Source organism: Sebastes fasciatus, chromosome 4, assembly GCF_043250625.1.
Source record: "Sebastes fasciatus isolate fSebFas1 chromosome 4, fSebFas1.pri, whole genome shotgun sequence".
Classification (NCBI taxonomy): Eukaryota; Metazoa; Chordata; class Actinopteri; order Perciformes; family Sebastidae; genus Sebastes; species Sebastes fasciatus.
The window spans coordinates 21259488-21281604 of record NC_133798.1 but is presented as its reverse complement, the minus strand read 5'-3'; the positions used below and the strand labels follow the sequence as shown (position 1 = coordinate 21281604).

Sequence of the window (22117 nt, the reverse complement as noted above, 5' to 3'; positions counted from 1 at the left end):
ATGATTAAAGAATAAAAAAAAAAGTAATTTCTCTTACACAAAATTAGGTTTATTTTTCCTCTTCTGTAATTTTTGCTTTTTTCTTGTGAAATAATAATAATAATAAAAAAATCCTTCAAATCAACCTGCCACTTTATTCTAAGAGGACACAAGCCAAATGTTTGGAACCACTGCTTAACTCCCTAGATTTATATATATATATATATATATATATATATATATATATATATTATATTAGATATGAAAGCACACCACATGGTAATTAGACACCAGAGTAATCACCTTATGGTTTCAAATGAAGCTGCACAGTGTGAGTTGTTGTTGCTTTAAGTAATAAAATATATAATAAAACAGATGAGTGAGTTGCATCACCAGCATGCAGACTTAATGTGAAGTGAGTGAGTAAAGCCCACACAGAGAGGCCCACCCTCGGTGAAGTGTCCGTGGAGCTCCTCCCTCTCTCAGGTAGAGTTACCTCTCTCTGGATCACTCACCTGCTTCCCCGCGCTGCTGCCTCCTCCTCCTCAGCGACTGTGTTACTGGCAACCGGCAACAAACCAAACTGAGCTCCGTGTTGGACGCAAACAGCCTTTAAATTAAACGGGTCTACTTTACAACAAGCGGTTATAAATACAAGAACATTTTACTGCGGAGTTCCCTGTTCTCCTCCTGATCGGGCTGATGGCAGGCTGATGCTGCAGGCACTGACTCGCCTCACCTTGAGCATCCCGTCTGGAAAACACCACTGTGAGTTAATATGAGGGCTTAAACATAGACTACTACTACTGCTTTCTTTATTATGAGGAGTTACACATAGACTAATGCTTTTTTTCTTATGAGAAGTTAAACATGGACTACCACTACCACTTTCTTTCTCATGAGAAGTTAAACATAGACTACCACTACCACTTTCTTTCTCATGAGGGGTTAAACATAGACTACTACTACTTTCTTTATTTCTTATTAGGAGTTAAACATAGACTACTACTACTTTCTTTATTTCTTATTAGGAGTTAGACTAATCTTTCTTTCTTTCTTTCTTTCTTTCTGACTTTCTTTCTTTCTGTCTTTCTTTCCACTTAACAAATCTCACCAAAAGGTCCACTGACTGACTGTTCTGGAGCTTTCAATAGTATCATATGATCTTCCTCAGCAGGTGGAGTTGCCTATAATTTCTATTCAACTTTATAATTGTATTTTTCTGAGCTCTTACATGACTTGTTGGTTTAAAAGTTTGGTATTAATTATTAAGTATTATTAATGATTTATTGTGTTATGTCTCCTAATACACTGGTTCTCAAACCTTTTCACATCAAGGACCACTGAACTGGCACAAATTAGACCACAGACCCCCACTTGATAAGATTGTGTCCCAGGGTACCCGGTCGGATAGGATCTTTGCTTTTAGATGTGTTTTTACAGAAAGTGTTTGAAACCCATGACCAAAATAGTCATACATTCTGTCATTGTGTTAGTTATGGATAGGGATGGACCATTACGACTTTTTCAGTCCCGATATCGATATCTGGGCTTTGGGTATCGGCCGATACAGAGTACCGATACCAGTGTCTACAGTAATTTAATAACCTGTATGGCTCACTGTGTGGAAATAATCATTCTCTTATGGGTCAGGCCTGACTTGAAGATTATTTTCCTAACTTTGTAAAACAAAAATGTAACAAATAAATAAATAGATAAAATTTACTGAATTGTTTTTACTATTAAAATAATAAATTGTACACCAGCAACTTAATAAAAACTCTTCAAAATTCACAGTTCAAGTGCAAACCTTTTTAATGCAGCAACAAAACTTAAAGAGCCCCTTGAAACCCCCCAAGGACATCTGGTGGTCCCCAGATCCCACTTAACCACTGTCCTAATAGACACCATTATTAATGTTTTGTGATCAAGGCTGCAGGTTTGACGTGATATTAATACACTGAAATTGTACAGTGATTAATTTTATGGAGTATAGTTCACATACTGTACCATGTGGTATTGGTGTTGCTTGTTGCAGGAGAGCTGGAAACTACATGTTGCTCTCACATATTTAAATCTGGTGTCTCCTTCCTCAGCCTTAATTACAGCATTTAGCTCTGCGGTGAGAGGAACGTGCTTTCATTTGGGTTCAACAAGCTTAGGAATAACGTCATGGCATGCTGCACATTAACAACCAAGTATGAGGAACACTAATTGCTAATTTGATGAATCACATGTGATTATTTCACAGTCTTGTTAGTATTTTTTTTGGCCTGGCATATATGTGTTGGAAGGGTTATATTATGAATGTTATGTAAACAAATAGGGATCATATCTGTGAAATCTGACCTGATTTCGTCTTGTGCCCTGATTCAGAGACCTATATATATATATATATATATATATATATAAACCTGAATCATCATCACCAGATGACAGATAACAGTGAACTGTGATTCAGCCAGATGGCTGCATGGCTTGAAATACATAAACTAACTGTTATATCCTACAAAATGCTTACTCAAGAGCATGGAGCAAAGTCCAGATTGATGATATCAGAGCAGCCTCATATTACATAAGCTATCACTGTCAATATTTTCTAGTCTTGTAGTATGACAATGTCAAAAGGTGTTGATATTGGTATTAGACTGATGTGACCTTATGTTAACAGTCTGTCTTAAAAGAAAAAACACTTTATAATACTGTAAATACTGGGATTATTTCACCATTAATGTGAATGCCAGTAGGGATTCTTGTTGTCAGTCTTTCTCGCTGTTTTCTGAAATCCTCTGTTGAAGCTTCAGATGTGTTACTACGGATATGTATTGTGTTAGAGCAGTTGTTAGGGAGGCTAAATGTCTAGTTGTGCTGCTTTGTAGGCTAGTAACAGAGTTATCATGTTGTGGCATTAAATATGTTTCAGACTCAAGCTGCTAAAAATCAGTTGTTTTGTTTTTGTTTACACTTGGAGTCAGATTGTTGTCATGCAAAACAGGTCATGACATCCTCTGAGCATAAACTCTGACTGTCCCGTAAGAAGGATGCATGTTATAATGCAGATTTGTTTTGTCAGGGTTGCTAAACTTGATGGTTGAAGGTTGCAGTGCATAACCAAAGATGATACACAATCTTTCAGACATGCTTGTCACTGATATATGGTACAGTTATTGATTTATATGTTCAAAGACGGAGATTTTGCAGTCATTTATGAGGATTTCAGGGATTCTTGTGTGTTTTTATAAACTGTTAGCAAGCACGGTAGATGATAAAGTGGTGAGTTTCAATCCAAAATTAGTAGGGCTGCCCCCACTTAGTGGATTAGTTGACTAATTAATCGTTTTGGTCTTAGTCGAGTAAGATTTCTTAAGATTTTCTTTAGTTTCTTTAGATTAGTCGTTTTTTATGCTTTTCTCATGTTGAATGATTTATTTCCAAGAAACTTATGAGCACATCTCTGGTAAACACCAGATTTAAAGTGGTGCTTTTGTGTGATTCTTTTGGAGAAACTTTGCAGATGTTGATTAAATCAACTAATCTAAAATTAGATTTAACATGTTAACAAAAGAAAACAACACAGACCATGTGACTGATACCACGAGCTTAAAATATGAGACTGTGTGATCATTGTTACTCTCATCGCTCCGATTTGTTGTCACGGAGAGCCGTATGAATATGACGACACTTGTTTAACCTCATTCCACTTAAATATGAAAAATGAAACCAGTAATTTTGAGAAAAGGCAGAATTAAATATGAGACATACCTGCCTTTATGAGTGAGCCTAAGATAAGAGCCCTGCTTCTATTTCTGTGTAATTATTGTCCTAATACCGTGTAATTACCTGTGAATAAAGGCTTGTCCGTATTGAACAATGAGCACCTTAGGCTGAGTGGAGGAGAGGTGTGCGGAGGGCCTCTTGCCGTGAGGTTGACAACACATGACACCCAGCCCGTCCTGCTCCGGCTTCACCTCCTCCTGATACCTGGCGGTGGGCCAGAGCTGGGAACAATAGCGTCGAGGCATGATGACCAAAGAGATAAGGACAGAAAGAGGAAGTCTACCTTTTTGTGCAGGCTCACTAAACTAAATAGGATTAGTTTTCTCTGCTTATTTGCATTTAAGATTTAGTTGTAGATGATCCTTTAAACTGGTTGCATGGAGCTACATGAACAATACTTTGTCTGCAGGAACACTTTGGTTAATATCTGTGAGGGCTGTTGTTGTGATTTGGCCTCGCTTTGTTTCAGCAGATATGAGCAGATTATCTGGTGAGGGCGATTACGTTTATGATCCGCTGCGAGATAAGCTTGAGTGACCGCACCTACAACCTGTAACCTGTAAACTGTCGTACACGGTATTTACCTTGTGTAGTTTAACGCTGCTCGTTATGCAAAAGCAGTTTTATGCTTCAGAAAGGAGGTAAGACATGAGATGAGGAAATGGCTGTCTCATAACGCTGTCATGTACAAGTGTTAACTGTCTGGTTAGATTAATTAATTATACTGAAATATTCACTGTGGGAAGCACGCCTAGTGTCACAAACTGACACACGTTGGATTGTTCTTGTAGGACACTTAAAATACTTGTTGGTGACACAGGATCCAAACATCTCGCCACCAATCAATAATACAAACTGAGCTAAAGAGACACATGGCTCCTTGGAGTCTGAAAGTCACATAAGGTAAAAGGTGATCATTATCTCCAGTGTTAAATACACATCACTTTAGGCATTAACAAGGGACTCTTATCAGTAAAGTATCGTAAAGGAAACCAGGCAGAGCCCACCGTGTTGTGTAACAGCTCATTAGGGTCCACATAGGCTAGCTACAGTCTGTGTTTAGCCACAGTGTGTGATATATATTACATAACCTCGTCGCTACATGCCTTGACAGACAAGACAGCGCCTCCAGGTCAAGAGGGAAAGGTGTGGGAGAGTTTCGTTCTCTCATTTCCTGCTCCCGTTAACCAGATTTAGACGTAGTGCTCCATGCTAATTATCAAATAGTCAGCGTGGCTGAGTGTGAAACCCAACCAGATTAATTAATTGCAGCTATGCAGATATAGTCGTCAACAGAGTGGATCTAATTACACAGTGCATATCAGCCTGCTGTCTGCCATTGTCCCAGATCGGCCCCCGACTACCAGCGGTACAGGCCCAACACCTGGCTCTGCACAGTGGAAGAACAGGCTGTTGGGTAGACTACGCCTCAACTTTGCATGCCATATCTACAAGCTTACTGAGGTGCCAATAGCTTTATAAGCTTTAGGACTGTATGTGAGAGCTCCCCAAAGTGGAATGAGAGAAAGAAAATGATGCATTCAAAAGGATAACAGTCTGTTTGCACAAAAAGGCGTATGAATGCCACGATAATGTGCAAGGTGTTTAGCGCTCAATAAGTACGTCATTCTTGATTTCTGCGTGTCATTTGCTCACCATCTATCCGGTACTGACTGCAATGTATGTAAATGCAACGATAAGAGCTAGTGACGTACTATTAAAGCGAGAAAGACCACTTATGGCAGCCGGGCAGGGGCCGAGTTGGATGGGTCCAGTGTTGACCATTTTTTTTGTTTTTTAAGTTACGCTAGTGACGTTTGTCACGTGACAATTGACGTTTGTGATATGTTTTTCGTAGGTTGTTTCCGTACGTATTTACTTAGTTTGCGTACTTATTTTAAGCCCAACCATTGCTCTCGTGTATCCTCGCTCATGGCTCCCTCAGAGATCCCTCTTCGCTCTTCGATCCTCGCTCCTCTGTGCAGAAATAAGTGCTGTGAAAAGGTCTTGAGATGCACCCCATGACGTTTTTCCTAAACCTAAGTTAGTGGTTTTGTTTCCTGAACCTAACTGTGGATGTTACCGTAGTTAAGTTGACAAAATGACACACAAAAATGGCGTACAAATGATAGGGGAAAAAGGCTAAAATACGTACTCATGACACGCAGAGTGTCTGTGGAATGTCGTGGTGTTTATACGCCTTACCGTGAGACCAGGTTGCAGTATAAATGATGCATGTTTGTTTTGGTGGAAAATGTTTGCCCTCCCTCTCTCCGTCTTTCATTAACACCCACTCTCTCTGAGTCTCATCCTCTCTGTTGTCTGTCTCCAGGTGGATGCCTTAAGTCATGAGTGTCCTGGGACCTCCGTCGAGGCGATCCAAGTGAGTGTCGCACACATTCCTGCTTCCCCTCACATATTTACCTTTCTGTAAGTTAAGCTGAGTTGCTGTCACACAAGCGCGAGAGAATCACTAACCCAGTATGTAGAAGGTGGTGTGGGTCAGGGACCTCGGGCACAGAGCGGCTCTGTTGAGAGTTGTTTGCTTTGCCTGGGCTCCTGGCTCTAGGCTCTTTCCCTCCCCCCTCTCTCTCTCTCCCTTTCTCTCTCCCTCCCTGGCTGGTCCATATGCTCAGAATCTCAGGCTAATCTCATCCAGTGCCGGCCAGTCTGCTCTCTCCGTGTATCACTCCTATTTTGTGGGTTTACTTTCATGAGAAGTGACAGTGTGGGAGTTTTGTGACACTGACATCCAGAGGTGCAGGGGGAGAAGATGAAGAGCATGCAGCGTAACCCCGTCTCCTCTTCTTGTCATTGCAGTGGAGTGGCCAGATCGGACAGCAAGATCAGCGCCAAGGCCCTCTACGGTAAGCGCCTGCATGGAGGTGTGAAGGGAACTTGCTGCCCTTGTCAGAAGGAGTATTTTATTGTTGGCCTGTTTTCAAGACTTTGTCTTTACATGCCCTTCACCTGTAATTACACTTGCTCTTGTTTCTGTGGCATGAGTCACTGCAAACTGTTTACAGTTTACGCTGTAATTTAGGAGCTTGTACTTAACTGTCAAGGAACAGTTATGAAATGTCTTCATCGCTCATTATTATTTCTGTACTTCAAGGCAGACAATAATCTATATTTTTCTTGTCAAAAAATCTTATGAAAACAAAATCAACAATTAATTTATCCTATTGATAAATATTGCCTGTGCAGCCAAATTGTGTTGTTGACCTCTAATGTTGTCCATAAAAACACATAAATGAGCCACACTGTTGCACCGGGTGGGATGTAACTTCATTATAATTAAAACTTTTTGAGTCAATCCCACATACACCGTCCTGCTGCTGTAAATAGTCTTTAGTGCACCAAATGTGTGTTAATCCGCATCCGAAAATAGTCCCCAACAAATACACTATTTACTCCTGTTTGAGTTCGGGCTGGACAATATGGCCAAAACCTTCTATCCTGATATACTGTAGGTCATTTCATATCTCGATAACGATATATATCACATTATATCATGTTTTCTGGTAATAATAAATATATAGGTTGCATCTGAAATTCCATACTAAGATGCTATTTAGTAAGCTAAAACAGTATATGCGATTTTTTAGCATGTCTGAAACCTTAGTATGAAACCAATAGTACACAAATGCATACTATTTCCGGTGAAATAATATAGTATGCAACACTGGACACTACAGCGGCATAAATATCCCACAATGCAAACGTTGATGGACAGCCCTGTAACGTCAATAAGGCTTCAAATTAACTGTAAGTATAGGGTTTCACTTTGCTAGGTGTAATATATATATTAAATTAATTTAGACTTTGATGCTCACAAACCGTCGTTTTGGTCACATGAGGTTGGCACGGGTTACCATGGTTACACGTCTCCAACCAGCAAGGAGGCTCTCAGGAAGTGGCGATGTAAATTACTGCTCAGTGCGTACGAAAAGATTCATACTACTGTTTGTTCACAGAAACGTATGTTGAACGATAGTACACATATTGAGTATTTAGTGCATAGTATGTGATTTCGAACAAAGTCATACTCTTTATAAAATAACCACATGGTAAAGCCTATTTTTGTATACTCTCGTGTGAATTAAATACTATACTATAAATATTAAGTACCGAGTAGTTTCTCATTTTAAAAACTTGAGTGCAAAACGAACACAACAGTTTTAAGTGAAATTATAGAGAAAAATAAATAAATATAGGTCTAGCCTATATCGCGATAGAAACTATAGAAATAAATATATAACAGATATTTTTATATTGTTTTGATGATATATATCGTCATATTGCCCAGCCCAAGTTTGAGTAACGTTTTCTAAAAACTACAGAGCAGCTGTTTTTGTTTTTTGAAAATGAAGCTGTAGTAACTTTGAGACTCATTTTAAAATCTTGCATCTGTGTTTGATATAACCAAACTGTCAATAGTCAAGCTGTGTGGATCAGCACTGTAATTGATTCAAATCACAACGTATTCAATTTGCTATGCAAATGACTGTCAGGAAATCCAACACTCTCACTCTGCAGCAAGTTGCTGTGTCTCCGCGGACAGAACACACACACAGACACAGTGATAAGAGGGGGCCAAGGTCCTGCTGAGGGGCCCTGTCGTGCTGAGGCTGCTGACACCTCTGTCAGACACTGAGGGACATGGGTGGGAGGCAGGGCTCCTGAAGGGAACATGAGGTTCCTGCTCTGTGCCAGGCTTGCACGGCTTGCTGGGATTGGTTGTTAGATGCATCAGGCTTTTGGTTGTTTGCAGTGGGCGACAACGGGGTCTGAAAAGTGAAGTCAATGCTGAAGTACCTTAAACTTGCATTTTTTCTAATAGCCAGCAAGGGGCGACTCCTCTGGTTGCAAAAAGAAGTCAGATTGTATGAGAAAATGAGCCTACTTCTCACTTGATCTATTACCTCAGTAAACATTGTAAACATGAGTTCATGGTCTCAATCACTAGTTTCAAGTCTTCTCCAATACAGCATGATGTTTATTTAGTAAATTATGGTCCCATTTAGAGTCTAATAGACCATAAAGCAGGGGATGCTTTAGGGCACGGCTACGTTGTGATTGACAGGTCGCTACAACGGCGTTGTTCTGTCTGGGAGTTGTCCGTGTTTTCGTCGTAGAACTTTAACCCTTTCACAGTGTGTTTTCAGTTCATGAAAGTTAACTGTTTTGGTCGCCTAAAAATTTCTTACTAAGCGTTCGGTTGTACTTAGCTCCACCCTCTCGTGTCACTTCTGGTTGCAAAAAACGCAAGTCCACAATCCAATAGGTCACTGTGACTACGTCCACTTCTTATATACAGTCTATAGTTGTTTGTCTGCACTTTGTAGTCACGTTGTGTGCAGATGTATATTTATGATGTCTGACTTTTAGTCTTTTGTGCATATGTTGAATTGAAGGATATGCTTGTTTTCTACAAAATCTACATTGTCATTGATCTATTATGACTGTGGTAAAACTCTGTAATACAGTTATGGCATGACATTTAATTTTAGCTGTTGAATACTTGTGCTAGGGCGTGTGTCTGTGTGTGAGACACTGAAGTGTGCTATGTTACAGTCGGAGGGAGGGCAGGGTGTGCCTGTTTTTAATGTGTGGTTGGAACAGGGTGGGGTTGCCCATGTTTTGCAGGTGAATAAAAGACACATTGAAAAGTGGAGAGGAAGAGGCGGACTCATTCCTGCGCTGCCTCAGACATGAGCTCACTGGCTGCTGCCAGCACCTCCTTCCATGCTGCCAATATAGAGGAACATTGTGCAGCACATCATAGGCACAGACAGAAACTTAAACTGAGGTGTGACAGGACAACCTGCTCTCGTGCACGGCTGCACTGTTCCAAATATAGAATGGCTTCAAATGACAGATGACGGTATTGTAGCGATGCAAGATGTTCCCAAAGCATCTGACTGTGCAGCTCGTGAAATATTTTTGTGCCGCAAGTCATCCAAATATCCACAGGACGCAGCCACTCTTGTGATCTCAGTGAAATATCCCACTGTATGTGCTGTTTTTCATTGGCTCGTCTCATCCCGTGCGGCAGATGGTCACTGCTACCTTCTCACTGCAGGATGACAGCAGCACGCCTGTCCTCCTGAACCAGAGAGGTGGACAATATGGTGCACCATCCATAGCGCTGGGAGATATTTGGATAGATAAAGGTCTGCTGCTGAATAAACATGTAGAGGAACAACAGCAAAAGTCCCAGCTCAATATCCTGTATGCAAAACTCCCCACCGTCCACAGAGCGTAGGGAAGCACACAACAGATGCAAATAATGCACATCAGTGTCCTCCTACCTGATCTGTTATCAGCAGCTTTGGGGTCGAGCAGAGAGGTGTCACATCAGATTCATCATCCTAGGACTTCAGAGCATCCGGTAGCTTTCTTGAGTTTCTTGGTTTGTGGTTGAGGAGCATGTCTCTGTCAGGTAATGAGACTGAATTAACAGGTGGAAATTATCACTTTGATGTCGTCCTGCTCTGTTGTTTTTCTTTAACATCTGTGTATGTGTGAAATTCAGTTGTTCTGGTGTAGTTTCTATTTCTATTTCAGTTATCAGTGGCTGTGTTTTGCCTCTTACTGTTCTCGATAAACGAATGCACGATGTAAACCTGTATTCATTTGTTTTACATTAGTTTGAGAGGACGATTCTGTGGTGAATCAGCCTGCGATACTTTCTTGTGACATATGGTCAAATCGTTGTGGACACATCAGCCAGCCCAGTCCTATAGCAGTTTGTGAAAGTCATGAAATTGAATGTATTGATTTTTGTACATAGACTAGAATTTCACTTCTTTTTTTTCGAATAGTCAGCACGAAATCAATTCGCACGAAATCAATTCGTACGTAATCCACGCAATTGTGAACTGGAAAGTATTAAGAGCGACGAACACTACGTAGAGAGGTGGTCGGGGTGAATGCGTGGGTCAAAAAGCACCAGACTTTCGCCCAGGAGGCCGGTGTTCATGTCCCGTGTAAAACAAGAAGTCAAAGTTGATTTATTTTTCATGTAACTTCAATACTGAAGTTACCCCACTTCTGGGGTTATTTTAACCCAAACCACGATCTTTTCCTAAACCTAACAATGTAGTTTTGTTGCCTAAATCTAACCAAGTCCATCTTTTCCTAAACCTACAGTAACTAAGTAGTTTTTGTCACGTAACTTCCAAACTTAAGTTACGTCACTTCCAGAGTAATTTTAACCCAAACCACGATCTTTTCCAAAACCTAATTAAGTAGTTTGTTGGCTAAGCCTAACCAAGTCGATCTTTTCCTAAACCTAACTAAGTAGTTTTATTTTACAAAGACTGGAGGGGAAATTGACACGTGCATCACGTGTTGCTGGACATTCGTAGAAAAAGGCATGAGAAATGTGTTGTTGAAAGTCGTGCTGAGCATCACAAAAAAAAGGGAAATTCATGTCTATGTACACAAATCAAATAGATAAAATTTCGTGACTATTCCACAGACTGCCGTGAGACTGTGTTGCAGTCATCAGCACACCTATTGTTTGAGTTCCTGGGGTGGTTCATTCAGCCTTTTGATGTTGCGATACAGAATTTTATTATTTTTATTAATCAAACTACATTTGCAAAAAGTTTCATGGTATTGTATACAAAATATCTTGATTTTGGGTTGAGTCCTGTTAAATATCTCAGTTTCTTTACAGGGTAGTTATCAGGGAGGTCAGATTGTCTGATTGATCTGGGCCATCATGTATTGGTTTGATAATGTGCCAAGCAGCCATGTTTATCACTGGTCATTGACTCTGGAGAGCCCTGAGGATCTGCCCATCTGCCTGCTAAGTGGCTCTTATTGCGAGCTGTTGCAGCACTGTGAATTGATTGGCATAAATGTCAGGCCATTAATAAGACATGAACGGGCGAGCTCGACTTTCAGTACGACACCTGACGCTTGTGTTTCACCTGTGGGGAGCCAAAGCAGGAAGGAATCAGCAGAGAGGAAACGGCAGGAAAGAACATGCTTGCGTCAAAGTGACGGCGGTTGCTCTATGAAGCAGGTTTACGTCACAGTGAATCATCAATAAACCGATATCAAATATTGGAATGTACTTTGGAGGCTTGACACACCTTTTAAGTGTTATTCAAACAGCAGAGCTTTTGTGGCACAGTCACCATAAAGCACATAAACCTCTAAATGTTGACTCTACTGGGTTGGGGACAGAGAGAGACCTGATATGAGATCTGGCAGTGGAGTTGATAGGAACATGCTCTCATTTAACCGTAATTGTTACCTGCAGACTATTCACCTGGTAAATAGGTCAATGAGCACACTGGCACACTCATTCAACATCGGCCTGTTTGAAGACAATGGTTCCAGCCAACGGTACATGCCGTGCTGTGTGAACAATGGGGTCTTGAAAATAGAGTGAGCTCCAGTGTTTACAAATGACATTCAGACTTTCAACAGGTCACCACATTTGAACTTTATTGGTCTGGTTTTCACAGTCTGAGACTGTAGCTCTCCCCTCAGACCAAGCCCTTGTCAAATATTGTTTGACATATCTTCACCTGACTACACCAGATACATAAAAAAGGTCTGTCCTAAGGCATTTATTAGTTTCTGACTATGGTAAAGTGAGAAAAACAGTAAAATTCCTCACAAATACTGTATCTGGGAACTATCTCTTTAACCAAATCACACACTTTAGGCTATTCTATGTGATCTTCTTTTGATAACTAATGCAATATTGTTTCACTTCCATTCACTGAGCCTCCCCCAAAACTGGTCGTTTCTAGAAGGTAACCCACAATTTGGGAAACTCTGGCGAGATGGTTAAGGTTAGGCATTGACCTCAAATGGTTATGGTTAGGATAGGTCGTCGGGCGGCGAATCTCGCAAGTGTTTTTGTACATTTTTTCAAGTTTTTCGCAATTTGTTGGTTACCTTCTAGATACAACCCCTGAAACTGTTTGGAGCCCCCCTGGGGAGGCCTACCTCCCACTTTGAAAACCTCAAAAACCTTTACATTTTGTACTGTAATCTTGTACTGGTTTTCAAAAATGGCAGTTCAATTTAATGCTTATTTTCAATCTATCTCAAACTTTAAAGCAGCTATATCAATATTTTTATAATATCAGTGCATCAAATGACAAAGTGAAAAGCAAGTGTCGCTCGCAGTGATTAACCTACAGAGAATTATCAACTGAATCTGCAGCTCCCCTGGGCTTTACGGATCTTTGTAGCGAGTTTCATCTCAATGTGAAGCTCTCCTACCGCTCTCATAGCTGTGTTTTTGGGTGCAGAAGGCAGTTTTCAGAGTAGAAGCTCTTATAACCCACTGTACACTACCTGTTCAGCACCAAACAGCAGACAGACACAGTTAGCTGGTGAACATAGTGGAGCATTTAGCAGCTAAAGAGTCAGGTATTTCCCTCAGGAGTTGGTGGAGAACAAAAACAGAGCTAAAAGAGAGTGAATATGTGACTCACATTCGCCAGGCGGAAACAGAAACATGACTCCAAATAAATGATAATGTTGTTCCGTAACTGCTGGATGTGTAAATAAGCAACTGTTTGCTAACAGGTTCGCCATATTGACTTAACAGGTGATGATATTGTGTAGAGTCAGAATTTATTTTTTTTAATGTGGGAGAATGAGTGGATGTGGTTTTTATAGTGTGCAAATAGTTTATTTCATTTTTGTTTGTGACCAGACACACAACATTATTATTATTAAGGTTTTTGTAGAGTATTTTATGTCTTAAAACATGTCCGGAGTGGATCTCTATTGTTTTAATCTCTGTTAAAATCACTGGTAGCACTGACAAAAAAATTATTTACAATATGCCGCTATTTACGGTACTCTCACCGGCCTTACCGCTCAACAGGTTTGTTCTAAAAATGAGAGCATTTCAGTTTACATGTGCCAATTAACAATACTGTGCCACAGGTGAGGAAGTGAGCATGGTGCTGTGGAGAAGTAGCGTGGCTCACCTTTGAACCTGCAGTAAATCTGTGCCTGTAATTGGTGCCATGGGTGGAGCGAGATTTACGGTAATACCAGCCTGGCCAAATAACTATAATATTGGAGGGGTCGAATCAAATCACACAGACTCTTTTATGTGAGATTTAATAATTAACTTCTCAGATAAGTGCCAGGACATTTTTGGACACAGAATTATGTTAAAAGATGAAAAGTCAGTGTAAGTTTTACTGCACTATATTGTAAAATATACTGTAAAATACACTATCATGTGTCTAAACTAACACCTTACTATACATACAATATTTATATGAATATTGAACAGTGTATTTGACTGTGAAGTCTAAGGTAAAAACCACACACACTACATGTTCATGCCACTTCCTTATTGCTCTGCTGGTCTTTTCAGCTCGCTCACACTAGTGTTTTGTTTCATCTGTTCACTCAGCTGATACGTGCAACATGTGGGGTTTAGGTCAGTGTCACTGCCGGCTGTTTACATAGTCGGATTTACAGTACGATCGCAGGCAGGACTTGGTGGATTCTCACTTTTTCACTTTTTATGTCTTTGTTTTCTTATCAACAGAACAGAGGAAAAAATACTCCAACTCCAATTATATCATGCACGAGACGTCGCAGTATCATGTTGAGGTAAGATCTGCTCTGTTTGTGTTTATCTGAAAAATTAAGTTGTGTTTTATAATTTTAACTTTGATTCCTGTATTTTTAAAAAAGGTTTAGAAATAAAGCAAAATATATGTAAAAATAGAAAGCTTGGCAAAAGATGTGAAACTCAACCACTGCATATTGATTCAATGGCATTATAAGTATGAGAGGGACTTTAACACACTTGACTTATTATTAAGGATAAAAGTCATTTTAGTACTCATTAAAGTGAAGTTAATATTTAATAGTTTTTTAATAGGAAATCTCACTATGAGTGATTCCAGACATTTGGGCATCGGAGATAACATAAAATGAGCTCAATAAAAATAGAATAGATAGCGAATCTTAAAATATTTATAAAAATGATGTAATCCAGCTGAGGACCTTTGTTCCAACTCTCTCTTTTTATCAACATTTCCTCTCACATTGCACTGAAAACTGCCCCAAAATGACAAAATACAAAAAAGGCTTGAAAAGAAAAAAATTATCTCATATACTTGAGATCTACACAAGTACAGATTTATAACTTTAAAAAAAGATCCCTGACGTCATAGGAAGAACAAGATAAAAGTATAAAAGGCCTTACTCTAATGGCGTATTGTTCTTTTTGGCCAGAGATAAAAGCTGACACACTAGTTAATCTCTTCATTACATCACCTTTACGGGACTCTTTCATAATAAAGCAATCAGGCCTCTGATTGCAGCAACAGCCACGCTGGCAACAGCTGAACGCAGAGATGGCCATGGAAGTGGTAATATTGCAGTTTTGATATCAGATAAATGAGTAATTCAGACGAATACGTAACTCTGTCAACGTAATAGCTGAAGGAAAACAGGCCTAAATATACAGTACAGTTAACAGTTACAGTTTAAGAAACAGTTTTGGGAAATATCCTTATTTGCTTTCTTGCTGAGGGTTAAATGAGAAGATTGATACCACTCTCATGTCTGTATGCTCAATATAAAGCTGGAGGCAGCAGCTGGTTAGCTTAGCTTAGCATGAAGAGTGTAAACAGCTGACTTGGCTTGGTCAAAAGGTAACAAAATCCACCCACCCGCACCTTTAAAGCTCACTAATTAACACTTTGTATCTCATTTTTTTAGTAAAAATGTGGCTGGGAGCAGTTGCTTGGCAACTAGCGAAGACTTGTTTTTACACTTCCATTTTTGTACAGCTGAAACCAATGAGATATAACATGTTAATTTGTGAGCTCTAGAGGTGATAGTATGAAGATTTTATTTCAGCTTTGGAGAAAGCCAAGCTAGCTGTTTCCCCCAGTTTCCAGTCTTTAAGCTAACTGGCTACTGTTGGTATCTTTTTTCTCATCAAACTTAAATTAACATTAACATTAGTGTATAATCACATGAAAATAAGAATTGTGGTGTTTCTGTCAGCTTATGGCACGTTTCCACCAAGCAGTCCAGTTCAGTTCAGTTCATTACACATTAGAACGGTTATTTTTTCATTTCCATCAGCAAAAGTTGTGGATGGTACCGCTCCATTTTTGGTAACACCTCGGTCGAGGTTCCAAGCGAGCTAAGCCGATACTAGAAGTTAAAACACTGCAGAAACAACTGATCGGTGAGAGAGAATAGTCACTAGCGCGACAACGGAACATCCTGCACAAACACACATTTTTTAAATAGCCAAGCTGCTGTCAATAGCGACCACAATTTTTAATACACTCTACCCAGATTTTTTTTAAAATGGCTGCTTGCAAAATTACATCACATTGTGCAAAACTGTGGTACCGCCAGCCGCCGTCTGACTTCCGTTGCTCATAAATTAGTATTATTTTGGTAAGGATGGCCTCTGAGCGAGGCGAACGGGGTTACCATAGTTTTGCACTCTGCGGCTCACGTTACCGCAGTCTTGGAAAGGGAGGAGTGAGCAGGTTGCAATCTGCAACCGCACCACTAGATGCCGCCAGATCCTACACTACACCTTTAATCCAGCCAATTAACTAGAAATAATGTGTATTTCAAATCATGTCCATCAACTTTCCAAAGCACACCTTTCCTACTTTCCATCCAGATGTTGTTTTTAGTTCACACCAGGTCATAGTCCCCTCACTGCCAAAACTCTAATCCTTCATTTTTCCAACTGACTGTTTTCTCTTCAGCATCTCTCCACATTTGTTATGGACAAGACAGAGTCCATCACCACAGTGGACGATGGGATCAAGAAACTGGTCCTTCTGGACTCAAAAGACAAAATCTGGACCCAGGAGATGCTCCTGCAAGTCTCCGACAAGGCGGTCAGGCTGCTGGACTGTGACACACAGGTACGGCTCCACACATCATCACATTATGTTAGCGTGCAATACATGTCACATTTACAGTAGCCAACTGCTTGTGGTAGCTTCATATTTGCCGTGCAGATATGAGAGTGATATTCAGCTTCTCATTTCTCATCACTTTTAGAAGACTATTTGTAGTATTTATCTTACTGAAGGCTTTGCTTCCTCAGATAGTATCTTGCGCTTTCTCTGCCTCCTCTTCCCCTCTAATTGTTTCTCTGTCGTGCTCCTGCAGGAAGAGTTGGAGAACTTCCCTCTTCCCACCATCCTCATGAGCCAGACGGTCCTGAATCAGACACGTTACCCCTCCGTGCTGCTGCTGGTGTGTCAGGACAACCAGCAGCACAAACCCGACATCCACTTCTTCCACTGTGACGAGGTTGATGTGAGTCTCATTTTGACTGCTGCCGGCTTGGCTCAGTTTGCGTCCTTTATTGTTCGTGCATGATTGGCCGGCTTTGTGTTTTGTGTCACTTGTAAATCCAAGCCACTGTTGTTGGAGCGCCAGGTCAGATTTCAGTGCTGTTGGTGGCTCTGGGCTTGGGTGTATCCTTTTAAATTTTTTGTTGCCATGTTCAGTGATATTTTCTAAAGGGAGGATCTATCTCTGATAGGATGTAATACTATAACTTCAGATAATACCTCTTTATAGTTTCCTACCAGTAAGTTCAATGAAATAGATTACAAGAAACGTTGGCTCATAAACACTGACCAGGGTCGGAGATCCTGAATAAAACGACCTTTGGATTATCACATATTGTTCACCTTTGTTTTCAATGAAAGAATATAAATGAAAGAGTTTCTTATCTATCAACACTCGGATGCTTCTCTAATTAAATGTGAAGAAAGAAAGAATAGAAAAGCTTGTTCAAAATCTTAAAGATGTGGTTTTTGGAGAAAAGCTAAAATGTTTTTGTGATACAGTGATGAATCTAATGTCACCACCTCATAACAAGTCACTGAAGTTTATTTATTACACAGCTTTGTTGAATACTTGATTCTTATTTCTTTATAACAGACCGTTGCTATGTATAACAGACTGTTGCTATGTACAGTATAACAGACCGTTGCTATGAGCGCAGTTCCGATGTGGGACTCTGGCGGACCGTTTTTGTGTCAAATTATTGATTTCTTAAGTTAATAGTCGTTTAATAAGTGGGACAATGTACAGCTATCGGGTCATTGTTGTGAAATAAACCCCTTCAAGACAATGCAAGACCCTGTCGGGATTTATTTCACAACAATGACCGGCTCGCTGTACATTATCCCTTACTTATTACATGTCTGTGTTGAAGACTCGATTCTGATTGGTCAATCACGGCGTTCTGCGGTCTGTTATTTTTTTTACAGCAGACCGTTGCTATGGGCGCAGTTCTGATGTCGGACCTGAAAGGGATTCTTTCTCAACAATGACCAGCTAGCTGTGCATTATCCCGCTTATTACACGGCTACTTACTGAAGAAATCAATATTTTAACACAAAAACTGTCCGCCAGAGTCCCACATCTGAACTGCACCGATAGCAACAGTCTGCTATACAGAAATTACAGACCGCAGAATGCCATGATTGACCAATCAGAATCGAGTATTCAACACAGCCGTGTAATAAGTTTGCATTATACTTGCTTAGTGGCTAGTTTGGCATGCCTTCAAACGAAGCTAGTTAGAGTGGAGCTGGAGCAGAGTCCATAGAGTTTGGTTCGGTTGACCAATCACAACAGAGTGGGCCAGCTGACCAATCGAAGCATGTAAACATGTTCTAGTAGAAAACCAAAATACAATTATGAACCTGAAAATGAGCATAAAAGGCCCTCTTTAAAAGAGTTCACACTGCTGACCTCTCTAAAGTCTGTAGGACGGGCGTCACAACAGCAAACGCTACAGTTTTTCAGAAGCCAGAGCTTTGTGACATAGATGATATTATTAAAAAAATATGAATGGATTATATCTAACTGCAGTGCCTTTGGTTGTAGACTTCAAATCCAAATGACATAATATCAGAAAGAGGAAATTAACTAATTCTCACCATGCCAATAGCATTCCAATGTATAATATCTAATTGATCACTTTGTCCTGTTTAGAATATGTAGAATCCATAATGAGGAAGATATTATTGTCAGTTTGCAATGAGATATTAAACTGCAAACTTTCAGCATTCAATTTGACATGGAGACATTGCAATTTAATGACTGTGAGTGAAACTGCCGTCAGGTCGTGTCTAGAAGGTAGCCCACAAATTGAGAAATCTGATCTGAAATCTGCAAAAACGTACAAAAACTCTTTCGAGACTCGCTGCCCGACGACCTATCCTTCCCTTAACTATTCGAGATGAATGCTTAATCTTAACCATCTCGCAAGAGTTTCCCAAGACGTGGGTTACCTTCTAGACACGACGCTGCCGTCAGCCGTAAAACTGTACAAACATATGTTAAGTTTGACTGTGTGTCTCTCCTCACTGTCTTCAGGCTGAGATGGTTCATGAAGATATAGACAGTGCCATTGGAGACAACAAGCATGGACAGAAAATGAGGCTTCAGACTCTGAAGTGAGAACAGTGCTACAGCTGACACACATATACAGTATACAGTATATAGTCTAATACACATTGAGGGAGGCGACACTGACCTCTAATTAGTAGTTAGCTAACTTGATGTGAGGGTGCTGAAGGCCTGCTCCTCTTCCTCCAGGGTGAACCAGGAGAAAATGAAGCGTCACAGAGAAACCATCCTCCCCCCCTCGGCCTCTAAGGGCCCCTCGCCTGCTGCGAAGGGACGTGCGGCAGCCACGAGCACACAGGGTGACAACACAAATACTGCACATGCACTCAGAAGAAAACCCTGTCTACATGCAAGGCTCACATTTTATACAATAGTTGAATGAACTGAGTTTTCTTTGTGTTTGGATGTAGATCGACGAGCCCCCGGACAAAATGACACAGAGTCACATGAAAAGCTGGCCCAGCGCATTGAGAAGGATGTGGTGAGTGTTTTTATCCAAGCTGACACCTGTCATTACATTACTCAGCTCCTTTCAACATCTCATAATGATATATTCTTTATGCTAATAACCCCAGGGTTTGTCTCCCTCAGCAAATCCTCAACTGCTCCCTGGATGACATCGAGATCTTTGTGGCGCGGCTGCAAAAGGCAGCGGAGGCCTTTTCTCAGCTCAACCATCGCAACAAGAGTAAGAAGAATAAGAAGAAAGGACCAGCAGGTCTGTCTCCCTTTCTTCTTCTGTGGTGGCACGAATGTAGTGACAATATATTCATATTGCTCACGTCGCAATGTTTGTGTCTCTTTGTGTCCTGTGGCCCGGGACGGTCATCCAGTGATGCATGTGTGGTAGCAAGTGGCCAGTTTGGGGTTCTGTTAAGTCATACAATACGCATTACTCAATTGGCATTACTCAGGTAATATTATTACTTCTTATCCTCTCCCTGGAAGTGCTGATCTGGTGCATTTGTTGGTCATTTTAATTTGTTATCATCAGTGCTTCTGTCTGAATTCTTGTTATGTTTTTGCCCGACAAAGTCAAAGTATTGGCATATCAAAAGGAAGCAAAATTCAGTTAAATTGTGCTGGCATGATATGCAGATTAGATGAGTCAAAACTATTTGGATTGAAACCAAAAGTGTCATCTTATTTATGGACTGAGAGTGTAATAGCAGGTGGTTCCCCTAATTATAACTGTGCAAAGTAATAATATTACTGTAACATGTTGCTGAGTAATGTTTTGCCGCCCAACACTGGCAGTAGTGTGATACTGTGTTTTTATTTCAACACACCTCATTCCCTGTGCAGCGAGACATACTTTACACATTTTACATACATGTGACACTAAAAACGATGTCAGGTGCAAACACACACACAGTATGTGTTTGCACCTGACATCGTTTTTCCACACATTTTTTGTTAACAAGTAACACAGATGTGTGTTGTTCCTGACTACACAGACAGATGTGCTAAAAACTATGTATTCTCTATCTAGAGAATCAGTTTCTCAACTTTGGGGTCAGAATCTCATGTAGGGTCAAATGTTGATCAAAAGGTTGGTACAGCTGATGTAGTGATTGCTAGGTTTTTAAAATATATCTTATCAGTTTAAATGAAATCAGTTGGTCTGATTTATCATAACCTTTCTGTAATTTGGTATTTCCACACCCCTCAAAATACCTAGGTTGCGTCCGAAATGTCATTCTAGCATAGTATTTAGTACGCTAAAACAGTATGTTAGATTTTTTAGTATGTCTGAAACCAATAGTACGGGAATTGCATACTATTTCCAGTGAAATATTACAGCATGCAAACACTGTACACTACGGCGGCATAAATGTCCCACAATGCGATGCGGTAGTGACGACAACATTCTTAACAGACGTTGACGGACAGCTCTGTAAAATCAAGAATGCTTCAATTAAAGGTGCTTTGATAACCTTGATAACATTCAGGTACTAGATGTCGTATTCTCCCTCTTATCCCCTCCATTGCATTTACTTCACAACAAGTCGTTGCCAGGCACTTATCGTCAATCTCAGTCATTTATCCGTTTTTTTCCCCACTAACTGACGACCCAGAGATATCACATGATACCAAAGTTATTTATTTTCCAAGAAAACCCATACTTTTATTCGGCGCCTTTATAAAGGCTCTGTGCATATGTTATTTTTAGGGCTGTCAACGTTAACGTGATAATAACGCGTTAACGCAAGTTAGTTTTAACGCCACTAATTTCTTTAACGCATTAACGCAACTTGCGGTTTTTAGGTTGTAGCGGGCTCAGTTTTAAAGCTAGAGTGAAGATACTGACATTATATGAAACTAGAAAATCAGAGTAATCCATTGGTACCAACCATGTCATACTAGCTTGTCACTAGGGACAAACTTGCGCTAAATTTTGGCGAGGAAAGACTGGCATGGCCATTTTCAAAGGGGTCCCTTGACCTCTGACCTCAAGATAAGTGAATGAAAATGGGTTCTCTGGGTACCCACGAGTCTCCCCTTTACAGATATGCCCACTTTATGATAATCACATGCAGTTTGGGGCAAGTCATAGTCAAGTCAGCACACTGACAGCTGTTGTTGTCTGTTGGGCTTGAGGATGCCGATTAATCGCGATTAAATATTTTAATCGATTGACAGCACTAATTATATATTTTTTTAAAAATATTCATCTGCATAAAAATGTTATCAATCAAAGACCTTTAGAGTGAAAGTATAAGATTTCACTTTGCTAGGCGTAATATATGTTTTAAATTAGTTTAGACTTTGATTCTCACGAATAGTCATTTTGGTCTCATAAGGTTGGCACAGGTTACCATGGTTACGCGTCTCCAACCGGCAAGGAGGCTCTCAGGAAGTGACGACGTAAATTACTGCTCAGTGCGTCCGAAAATATACATTATACTGTTTATTCACACAAAAGTATGTTGAA

General features: G+C 40.2%; 1 protein-coding gene across 3 annotated transcripts in view; it reads left to right on the top strand.

Moving 5' to 3' along the window:
* Positions 1–516: 516 nt before the first annotated feature.
* The window catches only part of eps8l2 (EPS8 signaling adaptor L2), a 31278-nt gene continuing 9677 nt past the window's right edge, over positions 517–22117 (top strand). The window contains exons 1-10 of one of the 3 annotated variants that reach the window (XM_074632735.1): positions 517–747; positions 6089–6139; positions 6577–6623; positions 14306–14370; positions 16509–16670; positions 16921–17070; positions 19150–19229; positions 19372–19481; positions 19593–19663; positions 19774–19900. In XM_074632735.1, the coding sequence (XP_074488836.1) occupies positions 6105–6139; positions 6577–6623; positions 14306–14370; positions 16509–16670; positions 16921–17070; positions 19150–19229; positions 19372–19481; positions 19593–19663; positions 19774–19900 (847 nt within the window). In that variant the 5' untranslated portion in view covers positions 517–747; positions 6089–6104. Of the gene's footprint in view, positions 748–6088; positions 6140–6361; positions 6624–14305; positions 14371–16508; positions 16671–16920; positions 17071–19149; positions 19230–19371; positions 19482–19592; positions 19664–19773; positions 19901–22117 lie in introns of those variants that run through there. The other 2 variants (XM_074632736.1, XM_074632734.1) reach the window with 2 other exon arrangements.